Source organism: Colossoma macropomum, unplaced genomic scaffold, assembly GCF_904425465.1.
Source record: "Colossoma macropomum unplaced genomic scaffold, Colossoma_macropomum, whole genome shotgun sequence".
Taxonomy (NCBI): Eukaryota; Metazoa; Chordata; class Actinopteri; order Characiformes; family Serrasalmidae; genus Colossoma; species Colossoma macropomum.
This window is the reverse complement of record NW_023494801.1, coordinates 34893442-34908342: the sequence shown is the minus strand read 5'-3', so window position 1 is coordinate 34908342 and position 14901 is coordinate 34893442. Positions and strand designations below refer to the sequence as shown.

Sequence of the window (14901 nt, the reverse complement as noted above, 5' to 3'; positions counted from 1 at the left end):
CAATTAGCTAGCCTACATATCACAATTTGCTAGCCTACATATCACTATTAGCTATAGCCTACATATCACTATTAGCTATAGCCTACATATCACAATTTGCTAGCCTACATATCACAATTTGCTAGCCTACATATCACCATCAGCTAACTTACATATGATTAGCTAACCTGCAAATCACCCTTAGTTAGCCTACACAACACCATTAGCAGGTTTACACATCACCGTTACCTAGACTACATATCACATTAACACACCAGCAAGCTTACAAATCATCCTTAGTTAGCCTACACATCACCATTATCGACCCTATACATCACCAAAAGCTAGTCTACAATCATCATTAGCAAGCTTACAGATCACCATTACCTGGCCTACATATGACTTTAGCTCACCTACATTCATCACCCCTAGCGAGCCTAATAGCATCATTACCTCACTACTGCGTGTGTTCATGTTAGCGACTCCTTGTGTGGAAGTGTTTCAGTCTCATCACATTTTGGACGGAGAATGATTCATGATTTCAAACTGACTTTAAACTGTAAGCTCTGCTGATGCTGAGCTCCACTGATGCTATCGGTGCAGCTGTGGCCTCCAGCACAGAGCGCGTGTTCCAGTTCATGTTTATGTTCATATGTAGACATTGAGGTATTTGGCCTCTGCAGGACCGCTGCTCTGTGCTCTGTGCTCTGCATGCTCACGCGTCCTGTGCTGCTATTATCACTATTATTATTATTTTCATGGCTCCCTCTGGTCTCATGCACTGTAATGTAAAGGTGTTTCTTGCGTACTCTGCGGTTCTGAATCCACAGTCTTGCTGCTGTAAAGACTCTCTGCACTTCTACATCCTTCTATAAATGTGGTCATTTAGTGGAATGAGAAGTGTCTGAGGGACATTCGGAGTGTAAGTGGCGGAGCGACGGAGGGTGGATGTATATCAGCTCAGTGTGGAAGGTTTTGGAGAACAGTTTCCTTTTGAAAGAGCTTCTTCAGGTGAAGAGGTCTGTGGAAAGGTTTCGGAGTGTTTTAGAGAGCTTTATTAGATAGGGCTGTCACAATTACTCGATTACAATAATCAGTTCAAATTTTCATTCTCGATGACTCAGCTTTGTAATTCATTTGCAGTTTGAATGATAAACACAGTATCTGCAAGTCATTATTAAGCCGTGCTTGTCAGGCTGAAGATTCTCCATGAGGGGGCGCTATTAGCACTTAAACTGTATTTGTGAACATCACTGAAAGAGAGGAAACCCACACCAGCAGGATCTCACAAACGCATGTATGTTTATAGTTACAAATTACAAGTATATGAAGTAAAAAGTTTTTGATAAAATGTATTAAACAGATTGTTCCGGTCGTAAAATCTGATTGGCTGAGCCACGTTCATAGCCATAAAATACAAGATAAACGCACATCAACCGCCTCATTACAACTAAGTGAACTCTGTATCACTGTGCCACGGCATTAAAAACGCTTGTGCTGTTAATGAATAATCTGCGACTCTAATGCTGCCTGCATGGAGCACCAAGTGTACTGATGAAGTAAGAAGTCGGTTCAGCTTATTTTCTTATCTAGAACCAGGCTGGTCAGCTAGCTAACATGCTAAAAGACAGCAAAATGCTCAACATCTCCATCATTAATATCACAGGCTTGAATTAAAGCACTTACGGTTTGATTAACTGTAAAACTGCAATATAAAAGTCTAAAAATGTCACTTGAATGTTTTACACACTTCAAATGTCCGTGTTTCAGGCAGAAGTTGTGTCAAACCCAGGCTGAATCCCAAACGGCTCCGTACTCCCTGAATAGTGCGCTAGGGAAGTTTAGAAATTCTAGCTTCTGCAGACAAACAGTGACTATGTGTCGAGTGTGGATCCCAAATGACTACTTGTAATCACTGTTGGGCTGCAGGATCCAGTATTTAAATTCCTACACAGTACACTGTGTAAGGAGCAGGGAACGGTTTGAGATTCAGCCCTAGTGTGAGAAGAGAGGCACCGTTAGCTAAAAAAGACTCGCAGTTGTAATTTGGTAACCAAAAGTACTTATAAAGCAAATGTTTTTGTATTAAACAATATGTTCATTATTGTACGACAAAATGTTAACAAGTTCATGGAATGACCGCGGTGTGCAGCGATGGGCAACCAAACGTTTCTCTCCTCATTCAGCAGTTTATGGTTGCTTAGCAACGACACCATACGCTAAAGGAGCTACATTTCTTGGCAGAATACTTCTTTATGTTGACTTTATGTTGAAATTATTGACAATAAATTATTTTCTGATAAATTGTGTATTTTATCATATTTTATGTTGGAGCCGTTTTATGAAAGCCATCAGCCACTATAGGCCACACGTTACAGTGATTGTATCAGAGGTTTTACTCTGCTTTGCGTTGTGCCTAAGAACGGCCTTCCCCTGTAATAAAATCACAGTAATGCACGCCCCCAAGTGACTTATTACTGTAGTTGACGTCTAAACCGAACAACTCAGCAAACAGCCAACAGGCTAACAGGCTCCTCCAATAATATTCTTAGAATTAGACCTTATCAAAAAATCACTGTAAAACTATGTTGTACATCGTGACATTTACCGTAAATGTCTAGCCAAGCTTTCAAACGTCCATACATTTTCATTATTTGGCCAAAACAATTGCTTGATTACTCGACCACTCAAATAATCGGTAGTGACAGCCCTATTATTAGGTTCTTCTCTTTCTCCTTTCTTGCTCTAATGTGGTTCTGTGATGTCCTTGTAAGTGCTGCAGGCTTCATCTCAGCAGGATGGTGTTCTGGTGTGTGTAGTCGAGTGTCAGAAAGTCAGACAGAAAAATGGAAAGACAAACAAAAATTCAGAGCGATAGAAATACAGACGGGAGGAAAGAGACCCAGTGCTCTTTTTGTCATTTTCCACTTTAGTGTGTGAGAGAGCTGTGTTCCACACCTGCTGGTCAAAAGGACATCATTCTCTCTCTCTCTCTCTCTCTCTCTCTCTCTCCTTCATCCCCTCTGCTGCAGTCCTGTCTGAGATATGAGTGGGTGGGGAGATGAGGGAAAAGCCTGCCGCTGCGTTTTCTTGGAAAAGCCGGAAGAGTGTGAGGATGAGATAGAGTGAGAGAGCAGAGGTGGAGAGGGAGTTTGCAGGGGAGACACGGCAGGCATGTCTGTGTGGAGCTGTAAATGGCCATTGTTTAGCGCTGCTGTCACACGTCCTGCTGTAGTAAACGCTCTCCTGGCGACGGATCTTAATCACAGTGGACAGCCGGATCTATGAGGACACTGAAAAGCTTTCGCCCGAGTTTCTGGAGCTGAAGAGGAAGTGCTAGAGTCATGGACCACAAAATGGGGTCCAACCTATTTTTAAACGTTTTGTATAAAATCCATATGTACCTCAAGCATATAATACTGCTATGAATTTAGTATAGTACAATTAACCCTCTGGGGTCCATAAATTTGCCCACATGTCAAATTCCCTGTTTTTATATCTGTGTCTGTATCTTTGTGATGATCCAGCTCAGAAATCCAGTTCAGACACTTCCTGAATCTGTAGAGTCGCCCTTTCCATTCCATCTTATCTCGAGATCATACGAGACTCACATCCGGAGTTATGAGCCTATGAAGAGGGGCTGAGATACACGTCATCTGCCTCTCACCGTGTGGAACTGGTGGATTGGTGTGTCCGTCTACATTCTGTGTGAAACTGACCAATGGACACTCAGGAAGTCACTAAGGACTGACCATCACGCCGGAAACCCTTCATTCTTCATTCAGTCCACATCGGAGACTCATGTGAAACGGCGTGCAGAGAGTTTACAGCTGCTGAAGCTGCTGCAGCGGTTTTGGAAAGTAGTGATGAAGATAACGGAGCATTTTGATAGGAAACATATGAGGATCATGTTATATGAAGAGCCTGAGAATCTATTGACCCTATTGAGTCTGAGGAACTATTGACCCTAGTGTGTCTAAGGAGCTATTGACCCTACTTCATCTGAGAATCTATTGACCCTATTGAGTCTGAGGAACCAGTAATCTTACTGAGTCGGAGGAACTATTGACCCTACTGAGTCTGAGGAACTATTGATCCTACTTCATTTGGGAATCTATTGACCTTATTGAGTCTGAGGAACCAGTAACCTTACTGAGGCTGAGGAACCAGTCACTTTACTAAGTCTGCAAATGATCTTACCTTATCTTTACCTTATTACCTTACTCAGTCTGAAGAATGATTGACCCTGCTGAGTCTGGGGAGCTATTGACCATACTGACTCTGAGGAACCATTGACTCTGCTAAGTCTAAAGAACAATTGATCTTACTGAGTCTAAAGAACAGCTGATTGCACAAAGTCTGAGGAACCACTAACTTCACTAAGTCTGCAAATTGTTTACCTTACTCAGTCTAATGAAAGATTGACCATTCTGAGTCTGAGGAACCATTAACATTACAAAGTCTGCAAATTATTGACCCTAGTCTGAGGAACGATTGACCCTGCTAAGTCTAGGAAGCCATTGACCATACTGAGTCTGGGAAACAACTTAACTGAGTCTGCAAATTATTGACCCTATTCAGGCTGAGGAACGATTGGCCATACTCAGTGTAGGGAGCCATTGGCCCTACAGAGCCTGAGAAACCATAGACTGTACTGAATCTAAAGAACCACTGACCCTAGGAGCCATTGACCCTACTGAGTGTGAGAAGCCATATACCATTGACTCTCCTGAATCTGAGAAATCATAGAGCCTACTGAGTCTGAGGAACCACTGACTCTACTGCATCTGATAAACTACTGACCCTACTGAGTATGAGGAATCCTTGACCCTGTTGAGTCTAAAGAACCACTGACCCCACTGAGTCTGAACAACCTATAACTCTGCTCAGTCTAAAGAACAATTGATGTTACTGAATCTGAGGAACGATTCACTTTACTAAGTCTGCAAATTATTGACCTTACTCAGTCTGAGGAACCATTGACCCTGCTGAGTCTAAAGAACAATTGATCCTACTGAGTGTAAAGAGCAATTGATCACTCACCACTGACTCTATGAGTCCGGGGAATCATTCACCCTACCGAGTCTGGGGAATCATTGACCCTACCGAGTCTGCGGAACCATGGACCCTACTGAGTCTGGTGAACCATTGACCCAGTGGATTCTGGGGAACCATTTACTCTGTGAGTCTGGGAAATCATTGACCCTACCGAGTCTGGGGAACCATTAACTTTTCAGAGTCTGCAACTTATTGATCTCAATCAGTCTGAAGAATGATTGACCATGTTCAGTCTAGGGGGCTATTGACCATACTGTGTCTGAGAAACCATAGACTCCACTGAGTCTGAAGGACCATTGACCATATTGCATCTAAGGAGCCACTGACCCTACAGAGTCTGAAAAACTTAACTCTGAGGAAGAATTGACCCTACTGAGTCTGAGGAACCACTGACCCTTTGTTTTTTGCAGCTTTTTTGTTTCATTAGCATTATTTGAGATCTGTGAAGTGGCTTCAGGTCATTTTGTACATTCATCTGCAACCAAATTGGTTTTATATTAAGGAAAGATTTGATTGCAAGCTTTTGGCTGGTAGTGTAAGTCACAGCCTCCATAATCACTTTCAGATGAAATATTAAGGCGGTTACAGAAGGGCAGCGGGGCAGCCGGCCGCTCCACTGGACTCTTAATTGTTTTTAAATTGGAGTGGCTGATGTACACAGATGCTTCTGAGTGTGATTTAATGCATTTGCCTGCACTCATCTCACCCTGATGCACATTTGCATTTGTCAGTGCAGGGCTCAGAGCATCTTTTAGACCCCTATTCAGTATGCTACAGTGTGTGTGTGAGTGTGTATTTATCTCTTTGTAGGGTCCAAATCCCCCCAGGATGAGGAAAGCACGTGGTTGTGGGGACAGTTGGCTGCTCTCCATGAGGGAATTTTTTTTTTCCCACAAGAAGCATGTACACCAATACATATTAGAGTGGGCTTCCTGTATATGAAATAATTTCCATGTGAATACTCTCCTAGAGCTCCGTCTCTGGCCGCTGGAGCACTATGCAGGAGATTCTGGGCTAATGGTGAGGTCAGGAGAACAGGGTCATTCAGCTCTAGCCTATTCACTCACTGCCCGCTAAATGAGAGGAGGTTTAATCTGGAGAGCTTTCAGCTCCAGTGGACTTTCTGTAGAGCCCTACAGAGCGGTGTGGTGGCCTCTCTTAGAGACGTCCCCATCTGATCTGAAAGACTGATATCAGAGCTGATAAAGACTTTTTAATTAACCAGTATTGGTTATATAATCCAGTTCCGATCCTTTTCAGAAGATAATAAACTGCAGCGTGGAATTTTGCAGTGTGAATTAGGCCTGGGCGACATCTGAAAAGAATTAGCACAATATTTTCTATTTTCGGTATTTAATAAAACTCACGTTAAATAGGATATTGAAAATAGGATATCTTTTGAGAATGACTTTATCTGTTGTTATAATAAACGTCACCACAAACGTGTTCATGAGCTTCTTGTGATGCAGATTCCTGGCAAATTGCATGCTGACAGCGCTCCCTGCTGGAGAAACTTCAGACCGCAAGGCGAAAAACAAGGCGAACATACAGCAACATTTTCATAATTCAGCACTTAATCTGTACAGAAAACAGACACAGTGGGGAGTTTAGTCTACCACAGCTTTAAAGACCCCATTATTATGCAATATTTTAAGACTAAAAGTGAATAAAACATTACGTGTACATTTCATTTAATATTGTTTATTACTTTTTTTCTGAGAGCATCAGCCATAGACAAGGATCAGAGGAACTTTCTCTCCAGGTTAGAGTTAAAATAGCTGCTCTACACTAACTTTCAGTCATTTTAGCTCGTTTTTTACTGCAGTGAGTCACTTTGAGGTTGACGTTTCAGAGCACATTGGCATTCATTTCTATTCCATTCACACAAAGTAAATGAAGAGGAATCTGTGCAGTAAAGCCAGCATTACAGCGTGTAGCAGAGACAAATAACATAGGCAATTTGTAATTCTCTCTTAGTTCTTTTACCAAAACAGTGATTATGCCCTTTTACACATCACCATCAAGTTACTTGTCCAACATCAGCAATATCCAGTTACATTGCCTTATCGTCTTATCGTAAAATTGGATTTTATTTAGTGACTGTACTGTGGTTGATGTGTGCGCTTTGTGGCTGTATCATCTACCAGAATGCAAATATTGGATCAGACTCAGTACTGGCCGGTACTCAGTGGCTGAATCTCAGTGTAGGCAATGAAATAATGACTTTTACAACAGTGAGTTACATGTGTGATACAAAGCCAATAGGGATTCTGCACGATGTAGTGGATTATTTGGGTCTGAAAGTCATACACTCTTAGCAATGATTCTCAATGATTCTCGAGTAGTTTAAGATTTCCTAACTGGAGATGAGATGCTGTAAGATAAGAAAAATATCCTGAATTAAGATCAGATTTACTTCTGTAATAGAAATTTGTGAAAAGTCTCTCTAGACTAAAGAAAGGAAGTTTCTGTAATACAGCTCCAGGTCATCTTTTGCTTGTTTAGCTAATCACAGTAACAGAAATTTTGACCTGGGGTGCCTAAACTTTTGCCTGCCACTGTATATACAGCTGTCTTTAATGGTTACACCTAGAGATGCATCGATTACATTTTTTTCAGACTATGAGAAATTTTTTTTAGTATTCGTCGATACCGAGTCTGATACCACACTGAGTACCTACTCAGAATGAAGTATCTGTCAGTGTAAATGAGTGTAATGAACCTTAACGGTTGAATCATTAACTCTATCTGATGTTAATGAAGGTCGTTTTCTCGCTCTGCTATATCAGTGATCTCTGATCGAGCAGCGCTGCAGTGGAGGTTTAGTTCCCTGTCAGAAAAGCTCTTCTGTACAGCTGTAAGTAAAGTAGGTTTCATAGTTTTGATCCTCATCTGTCTCTTTCAGCAGCAGCGCAGCGACAGTAGGAACCAATGCATCCTTGCTTACCACCAACTTTAAAGAACTATGTACAGTTTCTCCATCACAGAGAAGAACATTTTAACCTTTAAACATTCAGATGGTCAAAGTTTTATGTGTAATTGCTGCCTGTAGTAAAGAAACTCGTGAACAACCTAATTTTTGAAGGATGTAGTTTCAGAACTTCCGTAGTGCTTTATAGTAGGGTAGGGACCCTTTTGAGATGCAGCCTATATTGAAGGACGTATGTTTTTATTGGCTGAATCTCAGATGGGTCCTTAAAAATGGGTTTTTAAGAAAACTCAATGTTGATTTGTGCGGCATTCCAGCAGATTTGTTTATTGGTCCTTTTACCTCAGTTTGTTTCTCTCTCTTCGTGTTGATGGGTTTGTATGCCAGATGCAAAGTATTTGAGAGGGAAATCTACAGTGACGTCCTTCTCCAGATGGTCCTGGAAGGTTTGGATTTGCTCTGTTCCCAAAATCACACCTCTCTTTTTTGCTTTCTGCTCATTTGTCATGTCGGAACATATTGTTTTCTATAACCCCACTTCCAAAGTTGGGATGCTGTGCAACATGTAAATAAAAACAAAATGCAATGATATGCAAATCATTAAAACTCTATATTTATTTGAAAATAGTACAAAGACAACACATCAAATGTTAAAACTGAGAAATTCTATTGTTTTTTGAAAAATATGTGCCCATTTTGAATTTGATGCTAACAACACGTTAGTTGGGACGGGGGCCTGTTTACCGCTGTGTTTCATCACCTCTTCTTTAACACTCTGTAAGTGTTTGTGAACTGAGGAGACTCTGCTGTAGTTTAGAAAGTGAAATGTTTTCCTGTTCTTGTTTGATACAGGATTTCAGCTGCTCATCAGTTCAGGGGCTCATTTGCAGTATTTTTCATTTAATAATGTGCCAAATGTTTTCAGTGGTGACAGATCTGGACTGCAGGCAGGCCAGTTAATAATGAAGGCCTTCCCTGAAAAAGACGTCGTCTGGATGGCAGCGTATGTTGCCAGAAAATGTGTATATCATTCAGCATTAATGGTGCCCTCACAGATGTGCACATCACCCATGCCATGTGCACTAATGCCCCCCTACACCATCATGAATACTAGCTTTTGAACTGTGCACACAGTGTCCATGATTTCCAAAAAGAATTTCAAATGCTAATTAATCGGACTACAGGACACTTTTCCACTTCCCCTCAGTCCATTTTAAAAGAGCTCAGGCCCAGAGAAGGTGGCAGTGTTTCTGGATCCTGTTTATATTTGGTTTCTTCTTTGCGTTTTAGAGTTTTAACTGTCATTTGTGGATGCAGTGATGAACTGTTTTCACAGACAGTGGTTTTCAGAAGTGTGTCTGAGCCCATGAAGTGATTTCCACTACAGAATCATGTCTGTTTTTAATGCAGTGCTGTCTGAGGGCCCAAAGATCACAGCTAGCTTATACTGGTTTTTGGCCTCGTCCCTTACATACAGAGATTTCTCCAGATTCTCTGAATCTTTTAATGATATTTTGTACCGTCGATGATGAAAAACAGAAGTTCTTTGCTATTTTATGTTGAGAAACGTTCTTCTTGAATTGTTGCACTATTTGATTGTGCAGTCTTTCACAGAGTGGTGAACCCCTCCTCATCTTTACTTCTGAAAGACTCCGCCTCTCTGAGATGCTCTTTCATACCCAATCATGTTACTGACCTGTTGTCAATCAACCACCAGGTGTTTTTTTAAGTATTACACAACTTTACCAGCCTTTTGTTGCCCCCATCCCAACTTTTCGGAACGTGCTATTGGCTTCAAATTAAAAATGGCCAAATATTTTTTAAAAAACAATATAATTTCTCAGTTTCAACATTTGATATGCTGTCTTTGTACTATTTTCAATTAAATATAGGGTTTCAACTGTCATTGCATTTTGTTTTAAACTTTGCACAGCGTCCCAACTTTTTTGGTTGTAAGATTTCTGCTGATTTTGTAATCGGCTGGTGTGAAAGGTGATGAAACATATCCTTTTCCTCTAAAGTGCTCGTTAGCTGTCATTGTTTTTGCTGTAAAACCACAGAAATGTCCTTTGCTGGACTCAGGTTTGAAATCTGCAGGTACTGTTGATGGTGCTGTCAATGCTACCGACACGTTAACATACCGTGACCGTCAGAAGCACATACTCACGTCTCAGTGTAGCTGTTCAGGTGCTTCATGCTTCATCCTGTTTATGTTGTTCGCCGTTGTCCTGACCCTCCATCAGCCTCCTCACGTTCACCCATCACCCACATTGTTCTCTCATTGTTCTCCACATGTTTGTGTTCTTATTTCTCCCTCCATGTTCTCCTCCCTCCATCCATCACATGCTTCTCTTGTGTTTTTTTTCTCTCCCTCTTGCAGTGTGGCCGGGATGCAGAGAACTTTGACCGTTTTTTCACGCGTCATCCTCCGGTTCTCACTCCCCCAGACCAGGAGGTCATCATGAACCTCGACCAAGACGAGTTCGAGGGCTTTTCCTTCATAAACCCCGACTATGCTGCCATGGAAACCCCGAACACCCCACCATAAACCTCCCACAAAGCACCCAGACCCCACCGTGGCAGTCAAGAACCACCATTAAACCCCTTCATCCCTCATTCCAGACAGCCCCCTTTCATTTCCATTGGCGTATGCCCCCTAGAGGCCACGAGGCTGTGGTGCATATGAGCATAATTAGTCATGTGGCAATATTTAACCGACTGCATACTTAGATGCATGCAATACTTTGGTATAATAGCTAGTTAGTCTGATGTTTAATAACTTACTGAATGTGTATGTATTTTTGAACCCAGCGGCTTCTCAGTCTGGGCTTTTCTTCTTCTTTCTCCATCCTCGGTCTTCTCCATGTATGGCCTAGAATCAAGTCCCCTAGTCAGCTTAGTTGTTTGTCCTGCTAATTAAAACCTTTAGGTTCCTCCAGGCTGCATGACTGATGTCCAGGGTTTGCTGCACTATGGCTCACTGCATTTGTGATGTTGTGATGGTTTTGTTTTCATTGAGAATCCATCTCCTTTTTTGTTTACCTTTCGTTTCGTCTGCCTGTTTGAGTTCTCATCCACGAGCAGATGAGCTGTGCATGAGTATTGCTTCCATTGCAACTCCAGTATGTATTAGACGAGCTCGATAGCGTGGAAGGCCAGGCCTGTTTCTCCTGCACACTGATTTGCTTCGTACCGACCGGCTGATGACGGAGATGAGTGGTTGAGCATGTGTGAAGGTGATGTTTGCAGAATGCATCTGCATTTCTAACAGCGCTTGCCTGGATGCGTCTTGCTGTCTGTGGTGATCTGTTTCTCTCGCTCGAGCCAGCTGTCCATCTCCCTCTCAGACCTCCACGCGGTGGGACTCCTCTCGATGGTCTCTGGTGAACCTTCTCTCGTGTGTAACCTCTCCTGCCTGGTTTCACAGCCGGGCTGAGACGTGTTTAACATGTTCAACAGCGCTACCTCCTCCCAGAGACGCAGAGCGGTGAGAGGAAACAGAGGGCACTGCTAATATCAGCCTGCGGTCGGACGAAACCTTTGACCACTCCGAACAGTGTACACTGCAAAAAACTCTCATCAACTGAAAACATCTTCATATCTAGTCAGTATGTCTAATATCCCTCAATAAGAGTGTTATAATAATGTTATAAGATTTTTAGACATTTTGTACTTATTTTATGTAATTTGATCCTCTGAAACTTATGTTGTCAGATCATTTTAAACATTATTTATTTAAATAACCAAATTATCTTTGTTATTTATCTAAACAATGAACCAATCTGGCAATGCAATAAGACACTTTCACCAGATAAAATGACTCAGAACAAGTAAAAATGTACAAACAGGTGGAATAATCTTAGAATATTCTTACAACAGTCTCATAATAATAAATATAAGATATTTTAACTATGTTTAATATGTTTTCACTTGATAAGAGATCTTTTGTGCAGTGTCTCAAATGAACCACATTAGGGTTCACTCAGCCCTGCAGAGTCTCAGTACTTAGAAATCTGGAGTTATTATTGTCATTTTGCTGTGCTATTTAAATATAATTATTAATGCTATCAAAGTTAACGTGTTAAAAAAGAGCAACGTTAATAATTTATCACATTAAAACCACTTTCCCAGTTTGACCCTTTGACCCGTCCACAGTAGCGCAGGCTGAAGCCCAGCTGTATTCGCTCTAATAGAATCCAGGATTGTAGAGCTCTCGTTCAGAAGCTCTGTTTAACTGAAGCTACAGGAGTCGGTATAATACTGATACTATAATACTAATAATATGTCCATGTAAAATTATATCGACTGATATTGTTTAGCTTTTTAAAGTTGTCGAAATAACTGAGGACACTGTCATAAAAATCAGACAAAAAAATGATGTTAAATCCCGAATCCCCGAATGTACGTAGTGCCGCTGTAAGAGCTGACCAATCAGAGGGCAGCCTGGATGATGGAGTTTGAACTGAGAAACAGGACCGTCAGCTGGGAGATGCCGGACTGATTAGCGGGAACGGATCACGCTGGGAGCTCCGAGCAGAGCGGAGTGTAATTACACTGATCAGGCTGTGACGGCAGTGAATGAAGACAAAGACGTTCCGACACATTCAGATCCTGATACGGCGCCACCGTGTAGCACCAGTGTGGCTGTAGTTTCAGCGCAAATTAGTGCTCGACTGTCTGTTTAGCAGCGTTATGATATCAGCTGTGATATGAAGGATTACACTGAATCAGAATTCCCACATTTCGACTGTTTCTCAGAGGAGATCAGACAGAGTGAGTCAGCAGGTTTGGGTTGGAGTGTAGAGGGTCAAACACAGGAACCGTTCTAGCAATAACAGGAGCACCACAGGGAAACATCGTTACGCAGACCCAACTACGCTATTGTTTAGCACTAAACAGAGTGTTTAGCGTTTCTGCTAGATTAATTAGACCTACTTACATCTTCTCTTGATTAAAAAGGTCAAAATATCAAGTTTCTGCTGTCTGAGTTTCAGAAATGTAACAATAAAAATTGCATGGTTTCGGTCAGCAACGCACTGATTACTAAAACTAAAACCATTGGGTTCTGTTTAATATTTCCACACAGAATCACATCGTCTAATGTTTTTGGTTATTGAAATATTTAGCTTATTGGTCTCTTATTGGATTACTGGTCTCTGTATTAGATTAAGCCCTATAGTTTATTGATATTATCAGTCAGCACATTTTCTAGCTCATTAAAATGATCAGTCAGGCCTTAAAACTATGCTGGTCCATATTCCTGCTTATGAGAGTTTTTCAGTCACTAAAACAAAACCGGTCAGGTCCCAAAGACGTGGGCTGATACTAGTGGTCATTGGAATTTAGAGTTCATTAAAATCGGCCTTGGTATCGGTGGCAGTTTTCTTATCGGCGGGGCCCTAATGTGCACAGAGACGCTGGATATCCGTTGGTCATCTGGCTGTGGCCGAAATTTCAGTGGCTTTTGCTAGAAACCACAGGTGCTTCACATCCAATCTTCACCTTCAGGACTTCAGGGTGGTGAAAATCTCACTGGAGCAGAGTTTACTGTCAGACTGCTCACAGCAGTGCAGTGAAATCTAGCTTTTAAACCAGTACATCTCTGGTTATGGTCAGTATCTCAGTGTAAAAAAGCATTTTTCATTTCTGCCAAAATTGTGCTGCATCAGAGGGCTTTGGTATTTATTTTGTAAACATCTTCAAAACGACAAATAATCCTATAAAACTGTGTCAAATGTTGTTAACCTGTATGCAGTAGATGTGGTCAGTATTGTACACAGAAAACATTACTAGAAATAATACTAGATGATTTATGTGTTTACCAATAATGCATTCTGAGATACATATATAGACGAATGGAAAGCGCTTTGTGCATGAATTATTAACTGAAACTGTGATTCCATAATCTAGTTTAGACCTTTAGACATATATCAGTGTAACAGGGAGTGCTTTGACAGCTGTGTGTGCTTTTTCAGATGCTTTTTAATGTGCCAAAGTATTTTCCAGAAGCAAAAAATTATACCTTCAATAAAATGGGAAGCTGTACTTGTTTGTTTTTGGTTTGTTTATGTTTTTATTAAGATCCTGATGGAGCTCCTGTTAAAAGTGTTACTCCTGACTCTGTGTTGTGTTTGGATAAAGCCGAGAGTCTCGCTCATCAGCCGGTTTACATCAGTTTATATCACAATACCTACATTTAGAGTCGGTTATTCATTCAGCCTAACGAGAAACTGTAGAACAGACTCAGTTTATATCACAATACCTACATTTAGAGTCGGTTATTCATTCAGCCTAACGAGAAACTGTAGAACAGACTCAGTTTATATCACAATACCTACATTTAGAGTCGGTTATTCATTCAGCCTAACGGGAAACTGTAGAACAGACTCAGTTTATATCACAATACCTACATTTAGAGTCGGTTATTCATTCAGCCTAACGAGAAACTGTAGAACAGACTCAGTTTATATCACAATACCTACATTTAGAGTCGGTTATTCATTCAGCCTAACAAGAAACTGTAGAACAGACACAGTTTATATCACAATACCTACATTTAGAGTCAGTTATTCATTCAGCCTAATGAGAAACTGTAGAACAGACTCAGTTTATATCACAATACCTACATTTAGAGTCGCTTATTCATTCATGAAAAATCGTAGATCACAAGACCAACTTTTAGGGTGTTTTTCACTCTAGCACTTTTTTTCCAGATCCAGGTTCTCCTCCTCTGTGAGTTCGGTATGTTTGGTCGATTGTTAAAGCTGTTTTCGAGCCCAGGAGCGGAACACAGAACCAATATCTGGTCCTCCTGAAATCGGTGGTCTGATGGAACTCTGGTGGGCCTGCTGTGTGTGTGGAAGTTCTCCGCTCCCGGCGCTGTGTGTGGGGCTGGGTGATTGGTTCATTCTGTAATGTGCTAATGTGGTGATAAT

The 14901-nt window shown here is 41.3% G+C and overlaps 1 protein-coding gene across 2 annotated transcripts in view; it reads left to right on the top strand.

Annotated features, from left to right (window-relative positions):
• The window catches only part of prkcbb (protein kinase C, beta b), a 165227-nt gene that overhangs the window by 133929 nt on the left and 16397 nt on the right, over positions 1-14901 (top strand). Inside the window, exon 17 of one of the 2 annotated variants that reach the window (XM_036589600.1) lies at positions 10347-14011. The exons of the other annotated variant lie outside the window; for it this stretch is intronic. Within the exon in view, the coding sequence (XP_036445493.1) occupies positions 10347-10514 (168 nt within the window). The 3' untranslated portion in view covers positions 10515-14011. Of the gene's footprint in view, positions 1-10346; positions 14012-14901 lie in introns of those variants that run through there. 2 annotated transcript variants of the gene reach the window in all.